This window comes from Haplochromis burtoni, unplaced genomic scaffold (assembly GCF_018398535.1).
Source record: "Haplochromis burtoni strain Fernald_Lab_line unplaced genomic scaffold, NCSU_Asbu1 Contig_711, whole genome shotgun sequence".
Taxonomy (NCBI): domain Eukaryota; kingdom Metazoa; phylum Chordata; class Actinopteri; order Cichliformes; family Cichlidae; genus Haplochromis; species Haplochromis burtoni.
Genome location: NW_024583072.1, coordinates 84,332 through 111,392, shown reverse-complemented (window position 1 = coordinate 111,392; position 27,061 = coordinate 84,332). Strand labels below are relative to the sequence as shown.

At 43.1% G+C, this 27,061-nt stretch overlaps 2 protein-coding genes across 8 annotated transcripts in view; one reads left to right on the top strand and one right to left on the bottom strand.

Annotated features, from left to right (window-relative positions):
• The window catches only part of bag6l (BCL2 associated athanogene 6, like), a 22,019-nt gene extending 10,225 nt beyond the window's left edge, over positions 1 to 11,794 (top strand). For 2 of the 5 annotated variants that reach the window (XM_005950041.3, XM_005950040.2), the window contains exons 11-24: positions 89 to 384; positions 599 to 677; positions 1,254 to 1,552; positions 1,658 to 1,907; positions 1,988 to 2,157; positions 2,493 to 2,546; positions 2,642 to 2,744; positions 3,085 to 3,209; positions 3,304 to 3,438; positions 3,730 to 3,792; positions 5,784 to 5,969; positions 9,085 to 9,192; positions 9,389 to 9,535; positions 10,665 to 11,794. In XM_005950041.3, coding sequence (XP_005950103.1) covers positions 89 to 384; positions 599 to 677; positions 1,254 to 1,552; positions 1,658 to 1,907; positions 1,988 to 2,157; positions 2,493 to 2,546; positions 2,642 to 2,744; positions 3,085 to 3,209; positions 3,304 to 3,438; positions 3,730 to 3,792; positions 5,784 to 5,969; positions 9,085 to 9,192; positions 9,389 to 9,535; positions 10,665 to 10,763 — 2,114 coding nt within the window. In that variant the 3' untranslated portion in view covers positions 10,764 to 11,794. Of the gene's footprint in view, positions 1 to 88; positions 385 to 598; positions 678 to 1,253; positions 1,553 to 1,657; positions 1,908 to 1,987; positions 2,158 to 2,492; positions 2,547 to 2,641; positions 2,745 to 3,084; positions 3,210 to 3,303; positions 3,439 to 3,729; positions 3,793 to 5,719; positions 5,970 to 9,084; positions 9,193 to 9,388; positions 9,536 to 10,664 lie in introns of those variants that run through there. The other 3 variants (XM_042215381.1, XM_042215382.1, XM_014330216.2) reach the window with 3 other exon arrangements.
• A 1,350-nt stretch (positions 11,795 to 13,144) lies between these two features.
• On the bottom strand, positions 13,145 to 21,728 carry cunh6orf136 (chromosome unknown C6orf136 homolog). 3 transcript variants are annotated; one of them, XM_005950042.2, is made up of 7 exons: positions 21,596 to 21,728; positions 19,866 to 20,074; positions 17,281 to 17,925; positions 14,583 to 14,671; positions 14,284 to 14,484; positions 13,838 to 13,907; positions 13,145 to 13,442 (listed from the first exon to the last, which is right to left on the bottom strand). In XM_005950042.2, the coding sequence occupies exons 2-7, from the start codon at positions 19,962 to 19,964 to the stop codon at positions 13,299 to 13,301; spliced, it is 1,248 nt and encodes a 415-aa protein (XP_005950104.1). In that variant the 5' UTR covers positions 19,965 to 20,074; positions 21,596 to 21,728; the 3' UTR covers positions 13,145 to 13,298. The 3 variants fall into 3 exon arrangements, with proteins under 3 accessions (XP_005950104.1, XP_014185703.1, XP_005950105.1); XM_014330217.2 differs by having other exon boundaries at positions 19,866 to 20,077; positions 21,596 to 21,725; XM_005950043.3 differs by lacking the exon at positions 21,596 to 21,728 and adding an exon at positions 21,440 to 21,587.
• Positions 21,729 to 27,061: the final 5,333 nt, after the last annotated feature.

Sequence of the window (27,061 nt, the reverse complement as noted above, 5' to 3'; positions counted from 1 at the left end):
CCCCCCCCCCCCCCCTTTTTAACACCTTGGGCCATGTGGACTTCAAGTGCACTCACTCAATTAAGTTTAGTCCTCTCCCTGTTCTCAGGCACAACACCTGCCCACTTCACAGAATTACCTCCTGAGTTCATGCAGGCAATTGTGCACCAGTTTTCTCACCAACCCACTGCCATGGCTGCTGCACCCTCAGCAGCCCACCCAGTGCACATGATTTCTGGCTCTGACTCAACACCCAGTGCACAGACAGCTGCTTCACCGCTGCTCCCCAACACCCCTGTGCAGGGTAGGGTAGTCATCACCAGGCCATCCTTGTCCACCCACATCACCCAGCCTGTGGGAAATACCATCAACCTGAGGGCTACAGGTGGCCAGCAGCCAGGACAGGTAACCCACCACAGAGTGTGAGGAGATACAGGTTGAACATCACAAACATAATCTACTTAAAAAGTGACACACAAATGATTTGATTATCGACTGTCAGCTAATTTTAGAACCTTCCGATACATCTTACAACGCACTGAATTATGTAGAATAACTGTTGTGCAGTAAACGTATATTCACTGGTATGGCTCTGCACACTTTGCCTTTTTGTAAACAGGGCACGGCACTGGGTCCCTCCTCTCTCACCCAGATGATCAGTGGTCTGGTTGGACAGCTTCTGATGCTGGAGCAGCCAGGTCAGTGTCATTGTGTCACTTCCTGTTCCTGTTACAATGCAGAGTGGTGTTTTTGTGTAGCTCATCTGTGTAGCCAGTTAAATTAAAAGCTTATGGATAATGTCTTATATTAAAAGTGTAATCATCACATGCTTTATCCAAAGCACACTCTTACTCAATTCACCTGCTAGTTATTTCCACAGTATTCATTCACTGTGACTTTAGAGATTCACTAGGTTACCTTAGCGTACAGCTGACTGACTAGCAGCATGGCGTCTTCAGCTGTCCTTCCTGCACTTTGTCAGATGGTTTATTAATCCTGAGCATCCTTTATTAAAAACAATACTTGTAATAAATGTAGCCTGTTTACACCTCTGGAGGCCAGGATAACTGAATCGGAGACCTGGCTTCACACCCTTGGAAAAACCAGTAAAAAAAAAAGTAGGAGGACATATAAAGGGCATATAAACGGTGTCTCTACAACAAATGGTGTGAAGACTAGTTAGGAGAGCAATAAAAATAATATTAATATTGACTTTTATCAGTATTGGCCTCAAAAATGTAATATTCTTTTTTCATGTTTTTTTAACTCTCTAGGTGATCCTTCAGCGAACTCTCAGTCCTCCCTGTCTGCCTCTTCCATGTTTGTTTCCAGCACTGCTTCTCCCCCCTTTCCCTCAGCTAATACATCTGGACAGACATCCACCCGCACCACAAGTACTACCTCAGTCGGTCAGCCAGCAGAGACCAGCCCAGAGGGAAACATGGCTCAGCTCTTGGGATCTCTACTGGGAGCAGCAGGGTTGGGTGGTCCTGCCTCTGGATTGGCTCCATCCATCACTGTGACATTACCAGGGGTTCCTGGCTTCTTCCAGAGCATGTCAGACTTGGCACCAGTGAGTTCAGATAAAATGACAGAAAACCTGAATTAAACATTTCTGAACCTTAATATAAAGACTGTTTGTACCAGTCAATGAGCAACAGGTGTTGTTTCCGCACAGCCACCTGCCCCTGGCCCCAGGGCCTCACTTCTTCATCAGTCCATTGGTCCTGCTCCCTCTCAGACCGGCAGCAGCCCAGCCGGAGACTCTCTGAGCCCAGATTTATTCTCTGGCATTATGCAGGGAGTGCTGTCCACCATGATGAGCTCTTTTGGGGCACAGCAGGGCAATGGAGAAAGCATTGCCCAGTTCATCCAGAGGCTGTCCCAGACCAATAACCTGTTTGCTCCTGGCTCTGGGGATGCCGTGGGTGAGTCCTTGAATGAAGATATTGTGCCTAACAAGTTCTTGCAGTTCACACTAATCACCATGGTTGTTATCTCATGGTAGGGTTCTTTGGGGACCTGCTCTCCCTGGTGTGTCAGAGTTTCTCTATGGTGGATATGGTGCTGTTGCTTCATGGGAACGCCCAGCCTCTGAGACGCATCCGGCCTCAGCTCACAGACTTCTTCACTGAACACTATCTCCAGGAGCAAGAACCCACTGATGCCAACATAGCTGTGAGTACTATGTAGAGTTAATGTGATGGCATCAGTGCCGTCTTTATTGGGACAGTGCTGCTGTTCCTCTCCTATACAGGGAAAACTTAAATCATGATCTCATGTGCATTTCACACAGCTTGTATTTTAATCAGTGTAACTGAAAGAATCTTTAGTTGCAACCCTAATTGTCACTCATGAAAGATCCACTGTGCTCAATCTATGTAAAATATATTATAAAAAATAGCAGTGGCTAGTAATAAGCAAGAAAGTAGTTTTCAAAATGTTTTAATACAAATTCCACATTAACAAAGGTAATACCATAAAATTAAAATGTAACATTATTCTCCCTCCAGGCAGCAGCTGAGGACCTCATCAATGGACTTGAGGATTACATAGCTGAGAGCTTTGTAAGGACAATGTCTTTCACACACAAACATAGTAACACGGACTCTTAATTTCCTGTGACATGTGCACATAAGTGAGCGCTGTGTATTGCATCTAGGCCACAGTGACAGTGCGCGAGGGAGTGGACATAATTCAGACCAACCTGTCTTTCTTCAGACAGCAGTTCACGCAAATGGCCACACATATCCTTCGCTGCCACGGTAAGTTCACTTTGATTGCAAGAAGGAAACGGTTGGGAAAAGAGCTCATTAAGAACTGCTTACATGGAACATGGAAGGTTTGAACTAAAACCCTTTTCAGGCATGCTATATGTGGCATTGAGTGTGTTAATGGCTTAAAGCTGGGGGTCAGTTTGTTGTGGATTATGGAATAACTTCAGTTTTATTTCAACCTTTGATGTTTGATCTAGTTGCTCAAATATATCACCTCCAAAGAGGGGCATCGGTTCACGACAGTATTTTCTTATCTTAGTATTTTGTGTAGCCAGAATCCTGCACTGATGGTTTTATATTTGGGTTTTTTGTTTTTTTCACATCGCAGATCACATGTTTGGCCCCCGCCTGCTGTTGCTGTGCACTCACAGCCTGTTTGAGTGTCTGGCTCTAAACCTGTATTGCCTGGGAGGAGAACACAGATCTCTGACTGCTGTTATCAACCAACACATTGTTTGTATACATCTTCAGTAACGCACCATCATGTGCTTTGCTGATGGCACAGATTGGCAGCTGCCTATTACTGTGTATTTCTGTGTTTGTGCAGAGGAGGATGTCTGCAGACGTCAATCCCAGTCTGGTCAACTGGCTGACCAACATGATGTCTATGAGGCTGCACATCATTCTGGAGCATAACCCAGTTACCGAGGACCAAATCCAACACTACATTATCCATTTACAGGTAATTAACAGAAACAGTTTAGAACAGATTCTTTGTCCCTAATCAAGCTGCTACTAAAACCACATTATCTATGTAGATATGTTTTGCCAACGCAAGTAATACAGACACAGTCAGGTCCCAACATAGCTGAAAAAGTAAGGGTCATGATCAAACATAAATTTGAATGTATTCCAATTTGACTGTGTCTACAATACGACCCTGTTCCAACAGCAGACTTAACAACTACGTTTAAATCTGTCACTTGAGTCATTAGAATCAGATTTAGTTACATTTCCTGAAATGTTATTTCAGGAGGAGTTGAACCAGAGGACGGAGACTGAGGTGGAGCAGCCATCAGAGCGTGCAAGTGTGGAGGTGAGTTTTTACTTATTTTTGTTCTTTTCTAACTTCAGCGAGTCTGACTGCTTCTTAATGGATCCGTTTGATGTATCTTACTCTTTCAGCACGTTCTGACTTCAGTCAGTATGTACCCATCAGCCTGTAAGCCCAGCTCTTTCTCCTGAGGATGTAGGTCTCTAAGATAACCGTATGGTTATTGATTTGCATTCTAAAGATGGTGTAACTGTAACAGCAGCAACTAATGACAGTAGAAAGAAAAAATCAGGCTCTGATACACAAACTGGTCATTAGTTTTAGGCTTGGTTTGACTTTGCACATGACAAGAATAGAAATGTAGAATATCACCCTATTTATAATTTTAGATGTTTTTTTTCTGTAATAAAAATTACAGAAAATGAAAGGGTTCCCATTACTGTCAAATTGCCATTACTTCCACTACACCAAGATGGGCACACTTCTTTTTATTTCAGTTAGCTGGACATTATATGAGTTGAGTCATAAAATATAACAAAGATTCAGGTGGAGTACGTGACATTTTGTACTTGTGAAACTGTCAAAATTAGCGTCTGTATAAGTAACTGAAAAATGATCTTGTATTTTAGTCTGAATTAGTATAATATTTTTTATTAGTGTTTAAATCAACCATTATGCTTTCTCTCTGTTAGGGCTAGGCACTCTAGCCATATGCAGTGCAGTTTGTATCTTACAAATGTACTTCACTCCAATGGAATGACATGAAAGGCTCATGTGCTCACTACGGCTGCAACTACAGATTATTTTGGTGGTCGACTAATCTGCCAATTTTTATTCGATTAGCCAATTAGTCAGCATTTAACTCAGTAACTCTTATTGCTGCTTCCTGTGGGCAAACCTCCTATTCTAGGCTTCAATACCTCACCTGCTCAAGTCTGCTCACCTGTGAATATCACCCTGTTGTCTCGTCACGCAACAAATTATAATAATGACCCTGGAAACATGTGAATGTGAAAATAATCAAATGTATTTTTAACATTACTCAGCAGGACCATCAGAATAAAAACCAAATTAAAAAATATAAAAAAAAAAAAATGAATTAAATATAAGTGATACAAAATAAAGGGATAGTAGTATGTAAACAAAACCATGATGTGCAAACGAAACTAAAATGGCTTCTGTCCACAAGTTCAAATAAAGCTTCAAATTAAGTCAAAAATATTCCTTTTTTTCAGTCCAGAATAACAAGTTTCCAACATTTACAGATGATTGCAGTGGGACGTGCTCTGGAGTGAGCCTTGCGCTCGTCTTTGAGATGATGTTCCCAGCTGCTGGTAACCTCGCTAAAGATGCTCTCTGTCTGTCTTCAGCCATTCAGAGGTGCATGAGCCTCTTAACAGGACAAACTCATCTATACACCTGAGTTTTCATGGGCAAAGACTGTTACTAATCATAATCATCATAATCAAAAAACAGGAGACCGTGTAGCTACTCCGTTTTGATTGGCATTTTCACTCATTAGCTAACAAAACTGAAATGGTGTTTGCCTAGCAAGCGTCATCCTGAGAAGTTTCCCACAGGTAAGCTCACAGAAACAGTGCAAACATGAACTTAAACACGGTGTCAGCGCGATGCACTAACTGAACTTTCTAAACAGAGTCGACGTCACAGCTCCAGGCTGCCGCGTTTTCAATGCTCATGCGCTGCAGTAGTGCTGTCGTGGATGGAAGCTGTCCACAGTCTGCATTTAACTTTGCTTGTTTTCTCGTTAATGCTTTCAAATCTCAGTTTCCATGTTGCTGTTCGCGCTGAGTTCTTCTTCGTTAGTATTGAGCACAGTCTTGGCAGACGATATAGGTCATACTGCCCCATAGCTTCCTGGAGTGTATTGCAGTTACCAAATCACATTTACGAGGTATCAGTATATGACGCGTCGAAAATAAAATTCCGCGTTCACACATTTTTGTAGTTGACGTCATCGATTATGTCGACGAATCGTTGCAGTCCTAGTGCTCACTTCACCTCTCGGTCAGATGGAGGAGAGTTCGTCTCCAGCTGCAGCCACTAAAGCAGAGGAGGCCATGGTTTCCACTGGAGAGGGAGAAGCACCTGCACCTGGTTTATCTGTGGATGGTTCATCTCAGTGCTCCTCTGGGCCCCGAGCAGGACACGACGAAGTGGCTCCTGAAATGGAGCCATGGGCAGCAGCTGTTCCACCTGTAAGGATGAGGTTTTGTTCTGTTTTTGTTTTTTTACAGTTTATGCTTATGCTATTCCTGCACAGGTCATTAACAAACCTCAGAAATGGAACCACAGTCTTATCTAATAAGACTTATAAGACTTATCTTTGTCCTTAATGGGCAGGATTAACTCTGTAAAGATGATGCTATTCCAAAATTTCTATATGTATTTCAATGCCTTCCCATCATGATTCCCAAATCCTTTTTTAAATCTCTGGATTCCTTAATCACTTCATTCATTTCGAATGGTAAACATTCAGAATTGAGGAAAGCTCTTCTTCAAAGACGCAGGCTGGTGGGAGGCTTAGCACTTCCTGATTTCCAATACTACTATTGGGCTGCAAATATCAGGTGTATGCTGTCTTGGCGACACTACCATCTTGGCAAATAACACCAGGATCCTTTTCTATGTAGCTGACAGCTGGTAACAGTGCAGGGGCGGGTCTAGCAAAGTTTTGCCTGGGGGGCAGGTAGGGCATTAACAGGGAGAGGGGGGCACAAAGACATACTTCCTTATTCTCATTTAAAATTTCTAGTTTTTAAAATAAATAATTATCTGAATCTTACAACCAGTTTTTTCTGATGTAAAATGTATAGAAATCATACATATACCAACAAGTTTTTTAAATTTATTTATTTACCGAATTTCCCGGAGGAACCCACCCGAGGGATTAATAAAGTTTCATTTAATCCAATCTAATCTAAGACAGTGTACATCACTGTCACAACAAGTGTTTGTTTTCATTCAAAGGCTTTATGGCTTTAATACCTGGTGGGCCGCTCTCTAGTCAAAATGCCCGGGCTGTTTTTTTTGTCCCAGTCCAGCCCTGGGCACGAGACGCAGTGAGTTAATCTGAGAAGGTGCATAAAAAAATTAATGGCCGGGCCAGCGGTGCACATCGCAGATTAGCTCGCATAGACACATTAGTTGTGCCTCTTCTTAATGACGGTATCTTAGCTAACAACCCAAACTACCAGATTCAACTTGTAATTGGCTAAAAATCACTTTACCTCCCGGTCAGAGGGATGCTGCTAGCTGGCGTTTTTTTTTTTCCAAGCGATGTTGAAATTTCCACATTCCGACACTTCAAAAACTTCAGGATCCGTCCGCTCAGCGCAGCATCAGCACCGCGGAAATACTCGGATACATCCGTAGACTCGAGACACAATGCGTTCTCGGGACTTTCAGGTGTTTGGACCAATGTTTTATTTTCTGATCAAACCAGAAATCTTTAATGAGCAGCTGGATTTGTCTCGCATTAAATGGCTGAGTTAATGCCAGTTAATGCAACATCGAAGCAGCTGGAATCCACAGCTGTGTGTGTTCATGGAGCTGCGTTTTCACCTGCTGGACGTCACTACCTGACAAGTTTAACTGTCTTCAGAACATTGCAGAGGCCTTATTGACAGTATTTGGCTCCACATATCTGTGTGAGCAGATTTTCTCTTACATGAGTCCTCAGGTAGCCTCTGAATGCTGGACACTCGGAGACCTGTGTCTCTGAGTGGGAGAAGAGATCACATTAACATGTGTGTCTCTGTATTAACAGACATGTGTGTCTCTGTATTAACAGACATGTGTGTCTCTGTATTAACTGTATTAGTTTATTTTTCTTATCATTGTTGTGAGGAGACCATAAATGGCATTTGTATTTTCTCTTGTTCAGTTCATTTGCTGTTATGGATAAAAAGTCTGTTTTTGTTTCAATATAGCTGATAACTATTCGCTGACAGCTGCCAACATCTGCGAACAAATATAATGCTATAAAGTGGTTCTATATAGTGTGTAACTGTTAATATAGAGCATTATTAAATTTATTGCTAATATGGCACACTGACCTCTGAGGAAATTTTAGATGGCACTCGTCATCAGAAAGGTTGCCGACCCCTGCTCTAAACTCTTTTGCAAACTTATATGTAAATGGACAATTTGCTTGTCATTTGCTTTGGCATTGCCACTGCTCAGTTTTTACAGGTCTGACACTATGACAGCACAATTCTCCCAGAACCTCCAGACAATCCTGTAGACAATTCTTTAATGGTCAAACCAGCCTCTAGGAGCACAATATCAGTTCTGTAAAATTGAATTTCAAATTTCCAATGTTCTTCAGTAGCTGCTATCCAATCTAAATGGAACAAATCTTAACTTTCATATCACACATAAACTGTGGGATTCTGTCTTTGGCCAAGTGCACAATATACCAGTGTGTGCTTGACACACACTGGTCCAGGGCTAAGTTGGTATATTGACCTGTAGAAGGTGTAGGGGTGCTCCTGGTGCATTACTTCATGTGTACTGGTCCTGTCCTTCACTGGAACTCTGTTTTCCAAACTATGTGTGAAGTCCTGCGGCATCAAATTAAACTAGATCCGCTCTGTGCTGTTTTTGGTGCGGCCCAGAACAAATAGAAAGAATCTTCCCCCCCCTCGTGCGGCAGTTGGTAAAAGATATAATGTCCTGTATGGATTTAGAAAAAAGTAGACAGTTTGTGGATAAAAAAAAAAAGAAATTTTATAAATTGTGGTCCCCTTCTCTGGACTTCTTTGAAAGGCTCATGACTATTGTCTCTGAGTAGCCCACAGATTAACACCCTCCCCCCCAAAACCTTATTTTCTGGGTATCTTGTGTAGTTGGGCAGCTGCCAGTAATGCCAGTGCTGTTTAATGTTTAATATCCTGAACTATTCTCTATTGTACGTTGCACTGAAGCTTTGTCTAATAGAAAGAATCAGAGCAGGAAAAAGCGATCCATTCTCCGTCCCCTGAAGTTTAAACATGGATGGTACTGGGATGGTAAGCTAATTTATTTTAATGAAACCACACTGTTTAAAAAATGAGTGACAGTCACCATAGTTACAGAATTTATTTGCCTTAGCATTTGTTTTCTCCAGCATGGTCTTCATGAAGGCATCTGTGGCGGCTCGTTATTGTTAGGAAATGTAAACAAGCAGTTGTGTGTATTCTGACATCCAGGGAAACGTTGTTGGAGGGCAAAGCCCTCTACAAATCTGTGATTTTCTTTTACACAGATTTTTAGCTACATACATGAGCAAAGTGACCATCACTTACAGTTGTGCAATAATACATTGGTCAGGAATGGGTTCCTATCATCAGACGTGACATGCTGTCCCAGAGGAAGATCAAAGCCCAGCCCCCGCTGTCTGATGCGTACCTGCAGGGGATGCCTGCTAAGAGAAGGAAGGTGAGAACTGCTGTTCCAAACTCACTGAACAGAAAAGTCTGATTGTGTCACAGATCCCTTCCTCACTGTTGTCAGCCTTAGCTCTAACAAAAAGACTGCATTCTCTCACCTGCATATGAAGGTAGAACTGCAGGTTTTTTGATAATGAGAAAGGCTGTTGGGCAGAGAAGGATGACGTTAGTGTTTCTACCCTTAGACGAGCCAGTGTGAAGGACCGCACCTGTCCCTGTCGGACGCAGTTAGTCGAGCTGCTCGTGCTGTGGGAGTCCTGCCTGTCTCTTCCCCAAACAGCCTGCAGGTAGAGCTGGAGAGCCCAGAGATACAGGACGCTTACGCCAAACAGGTAATCAGCTGCTGCAAATGATGTAGTATCATGTGAGATCCCTTGATTACTTAATTACTCCTGTTTATTGTTATTCATCCAAAATTGAGTATTGATTGTTGACATATCCTGTTTTGCAGTGTATCATACACTACACTAAAGTAAGCCCTGTACAAACAAGCAAATATTAAACAAAGGTTAAGGTCCCATCCAGCAATTCAAGAAAGGTTTCCAAGCCTCTTGAAAGGTGGGGACATCTACACCAAAATCCATTCAAGTTTAGCAGCGTCTCACTAAGCCACCTTTTAAAACAGGGAGGTGATGCCGATTTCCATTCTAATAAAATGAATGATTTTGTAGCGATCGTGCCTTCTGTCAGAGCTGGTCTTCCATGGGACAGGAGTGATGAATAGACTCTCTCCTACCAAAGCTCATCTCAGTTCATTGGACTGGCTTTACTAAGATAATTTGCTGCAACTAGTGTAGTGAAAACTTGGATACTAAATGTTTAGAAGTTTGTTGCGGCAATAAGAGATCATGCAAAGTTTGACTTTTCAAGGACATTCCCATACAAAATGTCTGATTTGGAGGTAACAATAAAAATGTAACTGAGGAAAATGGATGTTGATTTGAAGTTGAGAGAAGGAAGCACTCCGATCGATGAAAAATTATGCGATGCAATTCTTTTTCCAGTCTAGAAAAATGATCTTGGCTTGAAAAGATGGCAGGTTGTTATTGTGAAGAGAAATGTTTCTCAGAGAGTATTTTGCATTTAATTCAGAGAGTTTCTAAAGATGAAGTTGTCACCGGCAGATGTATGAGGAAACAACGTCATGTATTAGCTTTAGCTTTATTAACAGCCAAATAAAAAACATCAAAATAAAAAACAGAAAACCCAGGCTCCCACTTTTAGTGGTTTTCTGTAAATGACCTTCAGAAGAGTGAGGAGGTCCATTACCCCATTCAAAGGAAAGAGTGAGAGAACCCAACTTTATAAAAAAACAATACTGGTAGATAAATAGGTAAGTTCCAAAAGAGATACGAACTCCGTGGCAGTACCAGCAGCCCTGGAATACAGATCTTGTACTTCACTGTTCTGAGTTAGGTTTGTGTGTGAGCTGCTGTTTCTCTGTCTGTATCCTCCTGCCAGGTAAAGTGTGACATCACACAACGAGTGAGAGACGATCCAGACTTTACCGGCCAGAGATTCCCCAACACACATCGAGCTTTCTCTGTAGAAGACTCCTAGTGCCAGTCAAACAGCTTGTGCCACAGAGGAGCAGGATGGGGTGATGAATCCTACCCTGCAGCGTGAGACCCTGATACATGTAATGTGGCATAAGCAAGGAAGACAGCTGCTGACTTCACTTCCTCCCCTCTTCTGTGTCATGGAGACGCACGCCGCTGTAGTTTGGTTAGAATGGGAAAGTCTGCAGACTCTTGCTAAAACACCCCACCTCCAACACCTCTGAGAAGGACCTGACAGAAGGACCTGACAGAAGGACCTGACATCAGTGCAGAAGCAAACAGATCTACAGGATCTAGCTTAATGTCAGAACTAATCCTGTATGGTATGCAGTTTCTAATCAGTGGGCAGTCATACCAAAGTTCGAGATATTATTAGTATATTACTGTATATTAGTTAGGGGTGGTGTCACTGCTAGGAAAGAACAGTCAGAATGTTCAGAGAATAAAGTTTCATTAATCTGTGACACAGATGCACAATGAGAGTGAACGTGTAATCTGACAGTGTAAAAAAATGTCCGAATTATAAGCCAGCGTGCTTGATATTAGGAGGAAAAGTGTTCTAGTGTTGTTAAGGACAAAAATATTTTATGAGATGAAGTGTATTTATTGTTATAGTAAACAGTGATGGTGAAAAAAAGATAGGTGAGCACAAATCTATGCTAAAAATGATCTTCTTAAACGACTCTGCTGTCAAACAGCAGCGGTCCTGATACACTGTAATACTGAGCAGTACTGTGTTATAAATACATAGTAGCATAGAGCTTTGTCAGTTGCACTTTACCATATAAAGTCGTGATTGTCGTTAGTGTTTCCATGATATCCGCTTTATATTATTTTCACATCTTATTGACTTCAGTGAATCACAGACTTGCACATTTTAAATTTTGGGGTATTTTAGAGCATTACGTGTAATTGACTCTTGTTGAGTAATACAGGATACAGCCCCATCGGTGATATTTGTCAGCTTTGTCAAACTGTGAACTGTTACTACCTGCTTGATAACATCATGATCATAAATCCACTTTTAAATCAGTGTTTGCCAATTTTTAGTATTTATCCATCTGGATGATTGGCTTCAAATGTCTTTCTGCTTGTGGTCTCTGACAGTGGACCCATCTGTGTTTGTCCTGCTAGACCAGAGTGTCGTGTTCGATGCTGTTGACCATAATATTTCATCACAGCGATTAGAGCATGCTGTAGAGGCACTGTGCTGCAGTGGTTTGAATCATATCTATCTAATAGACTCAATGTGTTCATGGAAATGGGAGGTCCTCTTCACACAGAGGTTAATTGTTCCAGACTGCCCCCAGGCAGTATCATTAGAGGACGTAGCATCCATCTATGCACCCAGCTTTGTCTATCAATGAAGTAACACACACCAACTAGTTAAAATTGTAGGAATGTTTTAAAGACATAAAAGGGGTCATCTGATCGTTTAGTTTTCTCTGTATTGTAGGATTTTAATTTGCAAAATTACTTTACTGTTGTTGTGATTTGAAGCTGTGAAAAATACAACTGAATTGGACTTAGTATGGCACTCACAGCACAATCCAGATGGCAAACAATAATAGAAATTGTGTTAAATTTAGAATCAGACATTGATTCTTGATCATTTTTCCACCCTCGGTTAATATTATCATTCATCCAGAGTGCTGACTAGGTGCATGGTCACCAAAGGAGGTGGTGTAGCTAATCTGAGCTCCACCAGTAACAGCATCTCTAGTTCCTTTTTGCAATTTTTTAATTCACCATTAATTGAGTTGTAACATCCTGTTTAACAGTAAGAAGCCCAAATCTGATGCTCACTCTGTAGTGAGCTCAAGGTCTTCTCCCTCTTCTGCTTTCTAGCTCCAATTCCTAACATGTGAAATAACAGTATATGTGTGTGTATGTGTATCATTTTATTCCTACATCTCCTAGACTTGCTGCATAGAGGCAAGCAGACACAATCCACTGTTAATGACCGAAAACCTTTGTAGACAAATGCTGGCATATGCATTTATAGCGAAGTCAAACTTGTGCTGATCCAAAAAGGCAGCTCTCTTAACTGTTTAAGATTGTTGTGCCACTCATTCAAATATGCCAACAAGCCGGTTACCACAACTGAACGGGCAGCTAGTTGGATTAATGATCCAAAAAGCAGATTTCAATACATACGTAGTAAAAAAATCTCAAAGGTTACATTTACACAAAAGTGCACCATATGAAAGGTGTGGTACAGCAGCCGCCAGTAGTATTTCAGACTCCGTTACTCCAGAGTGACAAAATATGTTCTTATTCCTGCTGCTCTGCTGTCAACAAACATCTGCACTGTTGACCACTTCAATGGTATAAATATCTGAACAATTCCCTGATCTAGCATTAGAAAAGGAGACGCAGAAGAAAGACTTGATGTTGTTTTAATTCCGGGACAAGAATGTTTTTGAACAGCAAGCATAACTTTCAGTTTTCATGTGTTCCTATGTGAAGACCACTTTAGCTTTTCAGGGTCACATGGCTATAGAGACACTGGTTTTCCACTAATGCTTGTTCTGGGTCAGTTTCTGCTCTGTCGCAGTGATGACAGAAGCAGGGGTAACAAATTGAGAGCAGGTCGGTGTTCCTGCACTCCCAGTGCCACCAGAACCCCGGTCAAGAGGGAAGTTACTCTGGGCAGGACGGGGGGCTGAGCTGGCATCACCTGCAGGAGAGAGAACAACAAATATAACATATCCACACATATCACAGCAGGTCTCACTATCATCATGTTAATCTGACCTTTCACTGCTTTCTAGCCAACATTCATGCTGATGAACGTCTTTAACTGACCGCCTGTCTATGTTCTCGATCTATGTCAATACTGACAGTGATGAGAGGCTGAAGACGCTGGTGTGTTTTAAAGCACACTAAGGTTAAAGCGGGTTAAAAGAAGTACTTGTTGCCTGGTCAGAAAGTTTATCAGCAGTGGTGCTGGGAAAACTGCACCCAACAAGAAATCTTTCTCAATCTGTCAGACAATCGTTGGGAGTAGTTATTCTACAGCACTGAAGGCGTTTTGCTGTGGGTGCTCTGGCAAAAAGCTGTTAGCTTCCTTACCTTCTCAACTTTGTGACAGTGAATAAATCCATCATGTCCAATGTAGAATGTAGAGAACGCATCATAGGACCTATGTGTAAGAGATGACATTTGGATTAAGGTTGGACAAAATATGCACCCGTTTTTATGTAAAAGTGTGAACGGAAGAATCAGTTATTCATGAGTCTTAATGTTTTTAATCTTACAAACATGATGGTGTTTATAGCGGACATTGCAACCTGTCTGAAAATCTGTTTCCTCTTTCCAAAAACACTCAATTCAAAAACAAGGAAACGTCAATTATATACGGAACACCAAAAGGCGAGTATATCAGCACAGTAATCTATTTTATGGAAAGATTACTTCATTACATTTTTGGGAGCTTTAAAATAACACACTGAGACAGAAATCACCAAATCCACTTAACCTTGTAACTCCCGTGCACCCAGTTCTGGATGTGCTGTTACCTGTACAGGTGCGATTTGTCTTTGCGATAGAAGCGCAGCAGCAGAGAGTGGAAAGGAAGCCCTCTGATCCTCCAGCGAGCCTTAATGGTCCCGTCCTCTATGTGTTTGGTAAGCTTCAGTACATCCAGTCGAGCTTCAGCGTAGTAGCACAGACACAGCAGGCGCCACAGCGAGAGCGTGAGCTGGTACATCACACGGCCTCTACACCAACACGCAATCAGAGACACTTATCAAGAGTTTGGTCAAAGGATAAGAGTCTCTTATAACGCATCACCATCACGCTAGACAAGCACATTCACCTGGTCTTGATATTTATGAGGCCGTTGATGAACTCCACATCGTTTGAGTACATGGAGTAGTCGTGGTTTGTCATAAAGAATCTTGGAAGCTGCAAAACAAACAGATGAAGATCAGTTTCAAAGTTTAGGTGCTGATGTTAAAGACAAACACTTCAACAAGATATTCTCCAATTCTATTCGTTTAAGTCTAAAAACAGAGTTTGGTTTTACAATAAGCAGGCTGCAGTTTGTGAGGAAAATGAAGAAGGTGAAGCGTATAGAGTTGTTTCAATGCTCACAGCAGTGGCAAGTAAAGCTGCTGCTGCTGCGCCCCCCCAAAAAAAAGAGTTTTTTCATATCCGTGTCCCCTGTACTCCATCTGATATCAGAAAATGTGCGTCCTTGTGTTTGTTTTTTGTTATTCATTTGGCCCTTTGTGCTATGGAAACAATGTGGAAACTATTATAAAATGTCTTAATTCTTCAAACATTAAAAAACAAAACAAAAACATAAATGTGTGTTCAAATGATCCTGGTGGTGTTAAATTGCAAAGCCGATTATTCACCATGTGATCCGAAATTGTAAATTTCAGGTAAACATGTCCGATCTGATACTTGATTTGTTTTCATCATCAAAACATTTGGATACAAATGTAAAATATCAACATTGTAATGGATGTTATGGTAACAGGCTGTCCCAAAAACCTGTCCTTGGAGCAAATTTACTTTTCAATGATTGTGTAAAGTCATCATACTTTTTATGGTGGTTTTGTGCAAAAATGAATAAAATATTTTACCTGAAGCTGAGTAAATCCTATCATGTGCATAGCTGCTACATTTGCAGTGGTTTTAAAATAGAATTTCTTGGTTTGCAGTATTGTCACTGTTGAGGTGTAGCAGGATAATAGTGATAAGACTTTATTATGAACAAACAGCTACATTTCTAAATACTGCATGAGATGCATTCATGAGGAAGATGAAAAATTATTTTGTGATGATATTTCTGATCTGTGAACAAAAGTACAAACGAGTATTGTAGTTGTCATTAATTAATTTTACACTATTGTTACGCTGCCTTGAGATACAACTCGCTGTCACTGCTTGTTATGACCACACAAGGGGAAAGAGACAACAGGTTGTTCCTCTAAGTCACACAAGCACACAATTTTGTTCCTATTGAATAAAGCGTGCCCCACTGTCACATCTAGACCTATGGTGGAGTGTGTTCAAGGATAAATTATTAAATGCACACACAGGTAAACTGCTGAGTGCCATTACTGTCTTGAGAGGAGGCTACAAAGTCTTCATGCATGTCCAATCATCCCAAAAAGTTGAATCTGTTCATCTGGACGTAGCTTTTTCAGTCACTTGGATGAGTGACGAAACATTTCTCCCACTGAATACAGTTGAACAGAATCTACTGTTTGGGATGCTGTAAAGTGTTTAGTGCCCTGCACATGTACTTTGTTAACCAGCTGTCACAACCTGCCACTAGATGGGCCCACGACACAAGTTTTGGGGACTCACAGGACGCCTTAAACACAGGAGACTGACACTTTTCTCTCTCTACAGATAGAGATGGCCAACACTCACAACTTCAGACTAGTTGCTAAAAACAATATAACAGGGCTCCCGGCTTCAGTTTACTGTCACTCCCCCTAATTTCCTGGGAAAATGCATTCTCTGTAGAGATGTAGACTCGATTTGCATTCTTCAGGAGAAAATTCACTTGCTGTCAGAAAAAAACTATATATGTAGTGCTCTGTGAACAGAGTAAAGCAGCTATCACTGCAGATATTTTTTGGTTACCAGTTTGGGGGGCCGGGGAGCTACTGGTTTACATCAATTAGCCAGAAGGATGCATATTTTTCATCTCTATCCCACTCCCAGGAGATAAGAGGCTTGTTTTTCAGGGCATCTGTGCAGAGTTACCGTCCCTGCAACATGTAACTTTAACGCTATTGAAAATGCTTGGGGCGTCCTCCACTTGCTGCCTCGACTGTAAATGTAACTGGAGGTGGTTGACAAACGGTGTAACAATAAGAGACACATTCTGTGTCTGGTGTTGCTGTGATTTTATTATTCTTACAGGATCTGACTGACAGGGTAAAGGGTCTGGGGACAAAACAGTACCCCTTGATGTGCCATTTTATGAAAGGCTCCTCCCCGTCTCCAGGGAGACCAGACCTAGAGATTTAACAGTGGTGTTGGATGCAGGAGGGAGCAGCATCCTGGGGTTATCAGTCCAGGACATTTGTGCAGCAGCAGGAAGCTGGTCCACACCCCTCCCTTTGTGCCGTTTGACAGGCAGAATGAGATCAGTGCTTCTGAGGATTACACCGGGAAGCGAATCATAGTGACCATTTCACTCATGCTGCTGGGGTTATGCAAGTAGCCTAAAGTTACTGACAATAATTATTTAATCATTCGTAAGCCATACACTTTATCACAAAGAGAATGCAAAATAATCTGTATTTCAGTGCACAAGTTGGATTAACTTATATACCTCAAGCCTCAAGTGTACAGTCCAAGTTATATATGTGTATTAAACAGTCAGTACAGACTGTAGTACTAAATGCTTTGAATAGTCAATAAGAGTATGAGACTATTTAAATGTGTCTGTTTATATTTCAGGAAGAGACTGATTGCCAGGCAAGCGTCGAGTCAGATACAGCTGTCAACATAACCAATGACAGCGATCATACTGTAGTGGTTCTTACCTCTATCCTCAGCCTTTCATACATCAGGGCCAGTTTTTCCTCTCCTTCCCTGTCGCTCTCAATATGCTCCCCCTCTGCTCTGCCTGTATGGCTACACAGCGATGCAGAGGGCAGCTCCACCGCCTTCTTGTCAAGTCCGCTGTCCTGGCTGTATTTTAGCACACTGTTAGGCACCAAGTGTGTGCCAGGGCAATGAAAGCAGTAAAACTTGGAGCCAGACATGAATGGTGCAGGACATCCCTCAGTTTCAAACAGGCTTCTGAAGCAGCCGTGTTCTCTCTTTACAGCATCAGTGTCGCTACGTTTGAAGGTCTCTACGTTAATGTCATCCTCTCTGCTACCATCCACTGTGGTCAGTGGAAACAAGAACTCTGAAGACGTGAGGGGCCTTCCCATTTTGTTGTGACCAAACAGAGGGATCTCCAGAAGGGTGTGGAGGCCATGTGACTCGCCCTGTCGCACCAGCACACAAACACTGAGAGAGTCCTCCCAATCCTCCTCGCCGTAGCGCAGCATTTGAGGCTGGCTCGCATGATGTATTGGGTTAGACAGCACCGGCTGCCTAAAGTTCTGATATCGCAGGCTGTTGGGTGGGGCCAGGGCCCATGCTGCACTGCTCAGGGGGCGGGTCTGGCAATCCACCACCTAAAGAAGCAACAAGGACTTGGTGTTATTATTGTAAGCATATAGAACGTGATGTTTCATTTTAATAGCGGTCTGAGATTTTGAGTTAGATTAGATTGTGAACAGTTTAATCTCTCAGTATATCCTTGGTTTTTCCATTTTTACTTACACACATTTATTCTGGATTGGAGAGCAAATTGGGATTAGTATCTTGCCCAAGGACATTTGACATGCAGACTGGAGCAGCAGGAATTCAACCACCAACCTTCTGATAAGTAGATGACCTGCTCTAGCTTGTGAGCCAGAGCACAAGCGTGTATAAAGCATAGCTTTAAACACATAATGAATTGAGATCTGTAACTGATTGATTGAAATGTGTGTCACATGAGCACAGAGCCAATCGAATACTTATTTCTCTCTGTGACATGTAAATCAGTTTATACCCTTTATTAACTGTTATTAATGTAGTTTTCCTGGATTTGTGGCCCATGTTTTGTCTCTAAAAAGTAGAGACTGTTCACTTCTTTGTAAGTGAGAAAATGAGAAATTCAGATCAGACCATTATTTCCTCCACTGCAGCGTCTCGCTGTGCCTGAGTGGACACATCTGCCTGTCAGCTTTATTCAGCACATCTCACTTTCCCATCAGCTCAGTGCCAAGCAACTGATGAGCAGCACCTGTTTTATAATACGTTTTACAACCTTTGTGCAGTGACTGGTCATGACGTTTTACGGTCTGGTTGCCATTTGTTTTGCACTTTACCCTAATGAGTTCACCGTGACTCATCTGTCATAATACAACCTTTTGTAGTAATAAAATGTAAACGGAATGCAATTCATCCTGGGGAGGATGTGATTGTTTACTTTGTACGTTCCTACGCTGCTAAACATTGACATAAAAAGTTGTGTGAAGACTTAATAACCTAAGTGTTGGAGCTAGCCTAGCTGGTTCCCACTAATTCAAGTATAACTCTTGAAGGGTGTCCAAGAAGTAAGACTTCTTTGTGACAGAAGTATGTGAAGCCTGCAATCAGCCTTCCATGTCCAACATTGAGTTTGCTTTTTACCTGGACAGACAACGATGAAAGCTGAACACATACCTGTTCTAGAACAGAGAACAGCTGCATCTCTGCCCAAAAATATACTCTTATTACAACTCACGTTGTTTCTATAGGTTAGTTAAAAACCTATTAAAAAAAACTCTATGCAGCAAAAATGATCTGCAGGTCTGCATCATATTATGATTTAGCGCTATACATAAACTAAATTGAATTTAACAGTGAAAATTGACAGCAACCATAAAGCTACAGGTCCAACTGTGGCCTTAGGTTTTGTCAACCAGTTAATGCAAAGAAATCTCTTTAAAAAACAGACAGACGGGATCGGCATTCATTGATAGCATTATTTTCAGGATACTGAGTACTAAATTCCACCTTCTTAACTACTTATTCAGTTTAGGGTCATGGGGTCACGCCCCTTTTCACTTTCATCTATGTCTGTTTACATCTAAATTAACACACAGTTCAGAGGACTGTACTACGAAACAGGACTTGGGCTCATCGAGGTAGCTTCAGGGTTAATCCTGGGTTTTAGTAGCATGAAGATGTTTTACTTCTTACCGAGGTCCATCGGTTTATGCTGCAGACTTTACCTGCTCCAGAAATAGTTATGCTGGAGACTTGAGATCAGCAGGTATGAAATCACTGCCTACTGAACAATCAACTTCCTGTAAAATACCATTTCCAGAACATTTCTCTTGGACCTTAAGTAATTAAAAAAATGTTTCACAGGGAACCTATTTGTATTTGTGGACCTTGAATGAAATTTTCACACATGCTTTTCTAGGTATGTTCAATTGTTTAGTAGTACAGGTCTAAGTAAAACAAACTATTAACAGCCTAAAATAACTGGAATACTGGAGTATTTGTCAACTGATGCATAACAAGAAATCCAGTAAATTACCTGTCTGACACTCCAGCTCCATTTTTGGATGGGCTGCCTTCTCCCGTGGCTGCGGATACAACCCACCCAGAAGGCCACGCCTCCTCTGCTCACAGACATTCACCACAGGGTCAGGGCAACCCCGGTCACCCGATGACCATCACCCACAGCACAGACAACAGCACAAAGACTTTACGACTGGAAACTACTCCAGAGGCCCTCTACCTCATCTACTTGAGACCACAGAAGAGAGAATAGATCGAGTTAGCTGTTCACACGGCTACATGACATTATTACAACAGAGATATTAACCTGCTGACAAAATGATTAGTTGATTATCAAGCAAAAAATGCAAAGGCAGTTTTCTATGTTTTCACTGTAATTCGTACCCGAAACGTGAAACATTATCAGTGTCTGATAACCAAATGATTTTTTAATCAACTGACTACACTGATATGATATATTTGCTAAAAAGTTAATATTGGCTAACGTTTTGTTCAGTCTGGTGCAATAAGAGCTTAATAAACACAAAAGCTGTGCTGCACCTTCTTTTCTAAAAAACGGCTGAATGATATTTTGTCCACCTAACAGATGCAAGTCTTATAGCTCTGTTTTTGGCACCACCAGCTCCTGAATGCTTGGCTAGGTCCTGCAGCTTCTCTGACAGTTAGCACTGCACCACACACTAGTTATTCCAAAAAGCTGCATCAGTACAGCAGGGAGTGCAGAGGACACTGGCAGAGCATTCGTCTCAGCTTTTGCTGCAGCACCTCATTTGGCTTTTACAAATCAGGCAATCACTCTGTAACGTTTTACTGGTCACATGATTCATCTTAAAAACAAATATGCTTTGTTAAATCAATAATTTTATGTAAGCTCCGACATTTGCATGTATTAGGAAGATTTTGTGTGATAATAAATCTTGTGGTATTTGTGCAGCAAGATAACACAAATGCTACAGTTCAGGCATTCAACCGAAGGTTCTCTCAGACTGCAAGGAGCACGGGACCTGAAGCACACCTCACGTTTATAATCAGAAACTCCATGGTGACAGCTGGCATCCAGTGAAACACGTGAACACTTCAACACAGGCCTCTTCCTTACAACTTCAAATGCACTACAGCCAAAATGAACAGAGCAGTGTCAACCGCTCCTTTAAGTTCAGTTGTCAGTTGCATATCTTCCAGCTGACAGCGGCTTTTGAGTGGACACTTCTTAGGTCATAACTCGTAAAAGGAAATTATTGGGTTATAGCATTTAACAAAAAAGTTTAAAAACAGCATTGCTAAAAATTTCAGGACTATTTTGTTTTAGACTGTCACACAATCCAATTACTGCAGTACAAACTGTTGTTTTAAATAACTTGGAAAAATGAATGTTTAAATTTTTTATATTCTCCGGAGGTTAAATGGGGCACAGCTGCGTTTTAAGTTGTCAGACATCCCTGTATGGTCACATCCGGATTTTCTCCGAAACTATCGCAACATAAACCATAACATGTATCCCTGCAACGCTGATATTAACTCGGAGATTTCAGCTAGTGCTGGTTACATGCAGTGACAGTCAAATAATAGCAGTTAGCTTTCAATGCTAACCAGTCAACAGCTAGCAATGAGCTAGCCACCGGTTTGGAAAAGATCCTCATGTTATCTTTTCCAGACGAAGTCCCTGGTCCGTCCAAATGTTGTAAGTCTCCGGTTAGATTGTGTACAACAGTCGCCGCAGAATCAATTAACAAACTAGTAACTTACACAAATGTCATTCCAACCCTGTAAGTGTCCTTGCCCGGCCAAACACACCTCACGCAGCCAGTCGTGATGCTGCTTTCAAGTCTATTGGAAAAACGGCCACTGGCTCAAAGCGCCACAAACGATCAAACAATGCGGCATAAAAAATGTCAAGTGTAGCGTCTACACTTTCAGTCGCGTTAACTAAAGAAAATTCCTCTTCTTTGTGGTTTGTTTTTCTCTCTGACTTATAAAAAAGTGTTTAAAACACAAGTAGCTTCCACATCATGTGACGTTTTAGTTTCTGAATCTAAAAAAATGTATGACTGTAGAAAGCACTGGTAGAAGGCCGCGAGTACACCCGCTCTTAAAATCGATATCAGTATTTTTACAGTTATATTTATAACTGTAAAACATATAACTATAGTTATATTTCATTTTTTAAATTGTTAAAATCTCATCATTATATGTGACACAGTGGCTTGTATAATAGTTTTGCTACACAGCATTCCTCCCATCATCTAAGTGGAAGCTCACATTCAAAAGACATTTATGAAATAAAAAAATGTGTTTTAACTAAACATTTCTTAATAAATGGCAGTCACGTGGTCTGTCAATCTCTATACATTGTTGCAGAAGGCTTTGCTCGACTTTTCCTGTCAAGACTCCAGTCCAGTAGGTGGAGGTAATGCTCATTTAAGCTGGTTTACTGCTCTCCAATAAACCCAGGAAAAGTAGTTTGTTTGTTTTTTTGTTGTTGTTTTTTTCAAAAAAAAAAAAAAAAAAAAAAAGGAACAACAACAACAACAAGACCTCAATTCTACATATATGTGTGTTGGTGGCCGCTTGATACCAGGAGTCCCTGAACAGGTTCACAGGACAGTAGGGGACAAGGCCTTATTCCAGAAAACATGTTCATCAAATTCTGAGTTTAAAAATAAACTCTGAATAACTCTTAGATCAGCTAAGATCTAACCAGAATAACAGAACAGCTGGCTGGATGTTTGGGAGTTTTGATTTTAGCTGATCAGACTTAGTTCAGTCACCTCTAAATTAAGAGCATCCCCGAGCAGAGAAAGAAAGCCATTGCCAACACTAATATGTTGTATGATTCCTATGAGTCACTAATATGAATCCTAATTTTACATTTGAATTTAAATCTAATTATTGAGCTGTAATCTGAGAGGGACCAGAGGTAGGTGACAGAAAGTGAAAAAATCTGGAGGAAGAGATCAGACACTGTGATGGGCCTGTGATGTCAGTTACCTCCAGACTCCAGCGTGGATCTGTCCTCAAGCCTTTTTATGATGATGATGATAATAACAACAACAACAACAACAATAATAATAATTAAAAAAGTTTTTGCCCATTTCATTTTTTTATAATTCCAATAATAATAATAAAGAACTCCATTATTTCTGCTATCAATGGATAAAAACTGGTAAAGATAGAAAACCTCAGCTTTGATGTTCCCATTGTCAGCGTTTATAATTGAATCTAATATCAGCCTTTACTGATGATGGCTACCTGACAGTCACTGTTTCATACTTGAAGGCAGGGGAGCTTTTTAGGTCTAATAGGTGTACAGTTTTATTATAAAAGGCAAACATATCACAAATGTCTGAACTTTTACAGATTTTGGATACTTCAGTATCAGTCACACTATATTTCAGTAAGACAAGGTGGAAACTGCTCCTACATCAATAAAGGCTGGTGTATTGATGTCACAGTGTTAGGAAAGTCATGTAGCCCTCCCCTACAGGCTTTTCTTTTAAATTGCAAACTTCGCCAAGGGAGTTCTCCTCATTCATTCTGGTCAGTGTTTACATCCCACCACAAACCTGCGTGTCAGAGGCTCAAAAGCAGCTCACTGACCAGATAACTGACATGGAGAAAAACACCAGGTTGACAGGCAAGTGAGGAGAACTATGCTGTTGTAACGTGCAGTGCAGCAAGAATCTCAGCAGCACTGAACAAGGTGCACCACTGAAACATTTACACCACTAATTTTCTCTGCCAGTTTATTCCATGACAGCTTTTAAAGTTACAAAAATAGGGATTATACTTAGATTCAAAGCATCTTCACCATTGTGAAGAACCACAAGGAAGACCTGGACAGTTTACGACAGTATATTGACAAACGTTTCAAGTATGTTGTTATGGGGAAACCAGATAAGAAGATCCCTACTAACTCTTGTAGCAAAGAAATGCCTTCCTCAAAACAGCTTCTCTATAAAACCGCGATATGGTGGACATTCTGACATCCATAGAGAAAGAACTGTCCAGCTTTGCACACGCCTAGCCCTCCTGGAAATCCTGCATAAAGATTTTCAGGCACCACGTGAGTCTGAGGAGTCCAGCCAACAGCAGGTGGTAGAGCAGGTTATCTACTGATCGGAAGGTTGGTGGTTTGATTCCTGGCTTCCCCTAGTCTGCATGCCAAATATCCTTGGGCAAGATATTAACCCCAAATTGCTCTCCGATGCATCCATGATTTTGTTTAAACAATTAAAACTGTGAATGTTACTTAGAAAGCACTTAGATCAATGTGCTTGTGCGAATGGGTGAGAATGGGTGAATGCACAAGTTGTGTAAAGCGCTTTGAGTGCTCAGAAGAGTAGAAAAGCGCTAAATAAGAACCAGTCCTTTTACCATTACCATTTAACAGTCACTGTCAGAAACACTAGACCCTTATGAAAAGGACACCGAGGGAACAGTTTACCCTGCCCGGGATAGAGTTACCGGGGCCCCGCCCTGGAGCCAGGCCCGGGGAGGGTGCCCGAGGGCGAGCGTCTGGTGGCCGGGCCTTAGTCCATGGGGCCCGGCCGGGCACAGCCCGAAGAGGAGACATGGGCCCATCCTCCCGCAGGCCCACCACCCGCAGGAGGCGCCATAGGGGTCGGGTGCATTGTGAGCCGGGTGGCGGCCAGGAGCGGAGGCCCTGGCGGACCGACCCCCGGCTGCCAAGACTGGCAATAGGGACATGGAATGTCACCTCTCTGGTGGGGAAGGAGCCTGAGTTAGTGCGTGAGGTTGAGAGGTACCGGCTAGATATAGTCGGGCTCACCTCTACACATGGCTTGGGCTCTGGAACCAGTCTCCTGGAGAGGGGCTGGACTCTGTCTCAGTCTGGAGTTGCCCCTGGTGAGAGGCGGCGGGCTGGGGTGGGTATTCTAATATCCCCTCGGCTTGCTGCCGGTACGTTGGGGTTTTTCCCGGTGGACGAGAGGGTTTGTTCCCTGCGCCTTAGGGTCGGGGAACGGGTCCTGACTGTCATCTGCGCTTATGCGCCGAGTGGCAGTTCAGAGTACCCAGCCTTCTTAGAGTCCCTGGGGGGGTGCTGGAGGGTGCTCCACCTGGAGACTCTGTTGTCCTGCTGGGAGACTTCAATGCTCACGTGGGTAACGACAGCGAGACCTGGAGGGGCGTGATTGGGAGGAACGGCCTCCCTGATCTGAACCCGAGCGGTGCTCTGTTATTGGACTTCTGTGCTAACCACAGTTTGGCCATAACGAACACCCTGTTCGAACATAAGAGTGTCCATAAGTGCACGTGGCACCAGGACGCTCTAGGCCGTAGGTCGATGATCGATTTTGTAATCGTATCAGCAGACCTGCGACCATATGTTCTGGACACTCGGGTAAAGAGAGGGGCTGAGCTGTCAACTGATCACCACCTGGTGGTGCACCTAAACGCGTAGTGAGGGTGTGCTGGGAACGTCTAGCAGAGGCCCCAGTCCGCGAGATCTTCAACGCACACCTCCGGCAGAGCTTCAACAGCATTCCGAGGGAGACTGGGGACATTGAGTCCGAATGGACCATGTTCAGCGTCTCCATTGCCGAAGCTGCTGCATTGAGCTGCGGCCGCAAGGTGGTGGGTGCCTGCCGTGGTGGTAATCCCCGAACCAAATGGTGGACACCAGAGGTGAAGGGAGCCACCAGGCTGAAGAAGGAGTCCTATCGGGCTTGGTTAGCCTGTGGGACTCCGGAGGCAGCCGACAGGTATCGACAGGCCAAGCGGAATGCGGCTCGGGCAGTGGCTGAAGCAAAAACTCGGGTGTGGGAGGAGTTCGGAGAGGCCATGGAAAAAGACTTTCGGACTGCCTCGAAGAGATTCTGGCAAACCGTCAGGCGTCTCAGGAGGGGAAAGCGGTGCTCTACCTGCACTGTGTATAGTGCTGGCGGAGCGCTGCTGACGGGCTCTGGACGTTGTAGGGCTGTCCTGGTTGACACGCCTCTGCAATGTTGCGTGGAGATCAGGGGCAGTACCTGTGGACTGGCAGACCGGGGTGGTGGTCCCCATCTTTAAGAAGGGGGACCGGAGGGTGTGTTCCAACTACAGGGGGATCACACTCCTCAGCCTCCCTGGGAAAGTCTATGCCAGGGTGCTGGAAAGGAGAGTTCGTCCGCTAGTCGAACCTCGGATACAGGAGGAACAATGCGGTTTTCGTCCTGGTCGCGGAACACTGGACCAGCTCTTTATCCTCTCGAGGATACTTGAGGGTGCATGGGAGTTTGCCCAACCAGTCTACATGTGTTTTGTGGACTTGGAGAAGGCATTCGACCGTGTCCCTCGGGGTGTCCTGTGGGAGGTGTTGTGGGAGTATGGGGTGTCTGGCCCATTGCTACGGGCCATTCGATCCCTATACAACCGTTGCAAGAGCTTGGTTCGCATTGCCGGCAATAAGTCGGACTCGTTCCCGGTGGGTGATGGTGCAGGGCTGCCCTTTGTCTCCGGTTCTGTTCATAATTTTTATGGACAGGATTTCTAGGCGCAGCCAAGTGGCGGAGGGCTTTCGCTTTGGTGGCCTCAGAATCTCATCTCTGATTTTTGCAGATGATGTGGTTCTGTTGGCTTCATCGGGTGAGAGGCCTCCAGCTCGCACTGGAACGGTTCGCAGCCGAGTGTGAAGCAGCGGGAATGAGGATCAGCACCTCCAAATCTGAGGCCATGGTTCTCAGCCGGAAAAGGGTGGAGTGCCCACTCCGGGTCGGGGATGAGTTCCTGCCCCAAGTGGAGGAGTTCAAGTATCTCGGGGTCTTGTTCGCGAGTGATGGGAGAAGGGAGCCGGAGATCGACAGACGGATTGGGGCTGCAGCTGCAGTAATGCGGACGCTGCACCGGTCCGTCGTGGTGAAGAGGGAGCTGAGTGTAAAAGCGAAGCTCTCAATTTACCGGTCGATCTACGTCCCTACCCTCACCTATGGCCACGAGCTGTGGGTAGTGACCGAAAGAACGAGATCGCGGATACAAGCGGCAGAAATGAGCTTCCTCCGAAGGGTGGCTGGCCTCTCCCTTAGAGATAGGGTGAGAAGTTCGGCCATCCGGGAGGGGCTCAGAGTAGAGCAGCTGCTGCTCCACATCGAAAGGAGCCAGCTGAGGTGGTTCGGGCATCTGACAAGGATGCCCCCTGGGCGCCTCCTGGGTGAGGTGTTCCAGGCATGTCCCACCGGGAGGAGGCCCCGGGGCAGACCCAGGACACGCTGGAGA

What these genes read in the sequence shown, in the direction of transcription:
- cunh6orf136 (XM_005950042.2), bottom strand. Translation starts at nt 19,964, where the DNA reads ATGTCTGTGAGCAGAGGAGGCGTGGCCTTCTGGGTGGGTTGTATCCGC. An exon ending in ATGAAAGGCTGAGGATAGAG is followed by an intron (nt 14,672 to 17,280) that starts GTAAGAACCACT and finishes TTTGTTTTGCAG; the next exon opens with CTTCCAAGATTCTTTATGAC. An exon ending in GACAAATCGCACCTGTACAG is followed by an intron (nt 13,908 to 14,283) that starts GTAACAGCACAT and finishes TCTTACACATAG; the next exon opens with GTCCTATGATGCGTTCTCTA.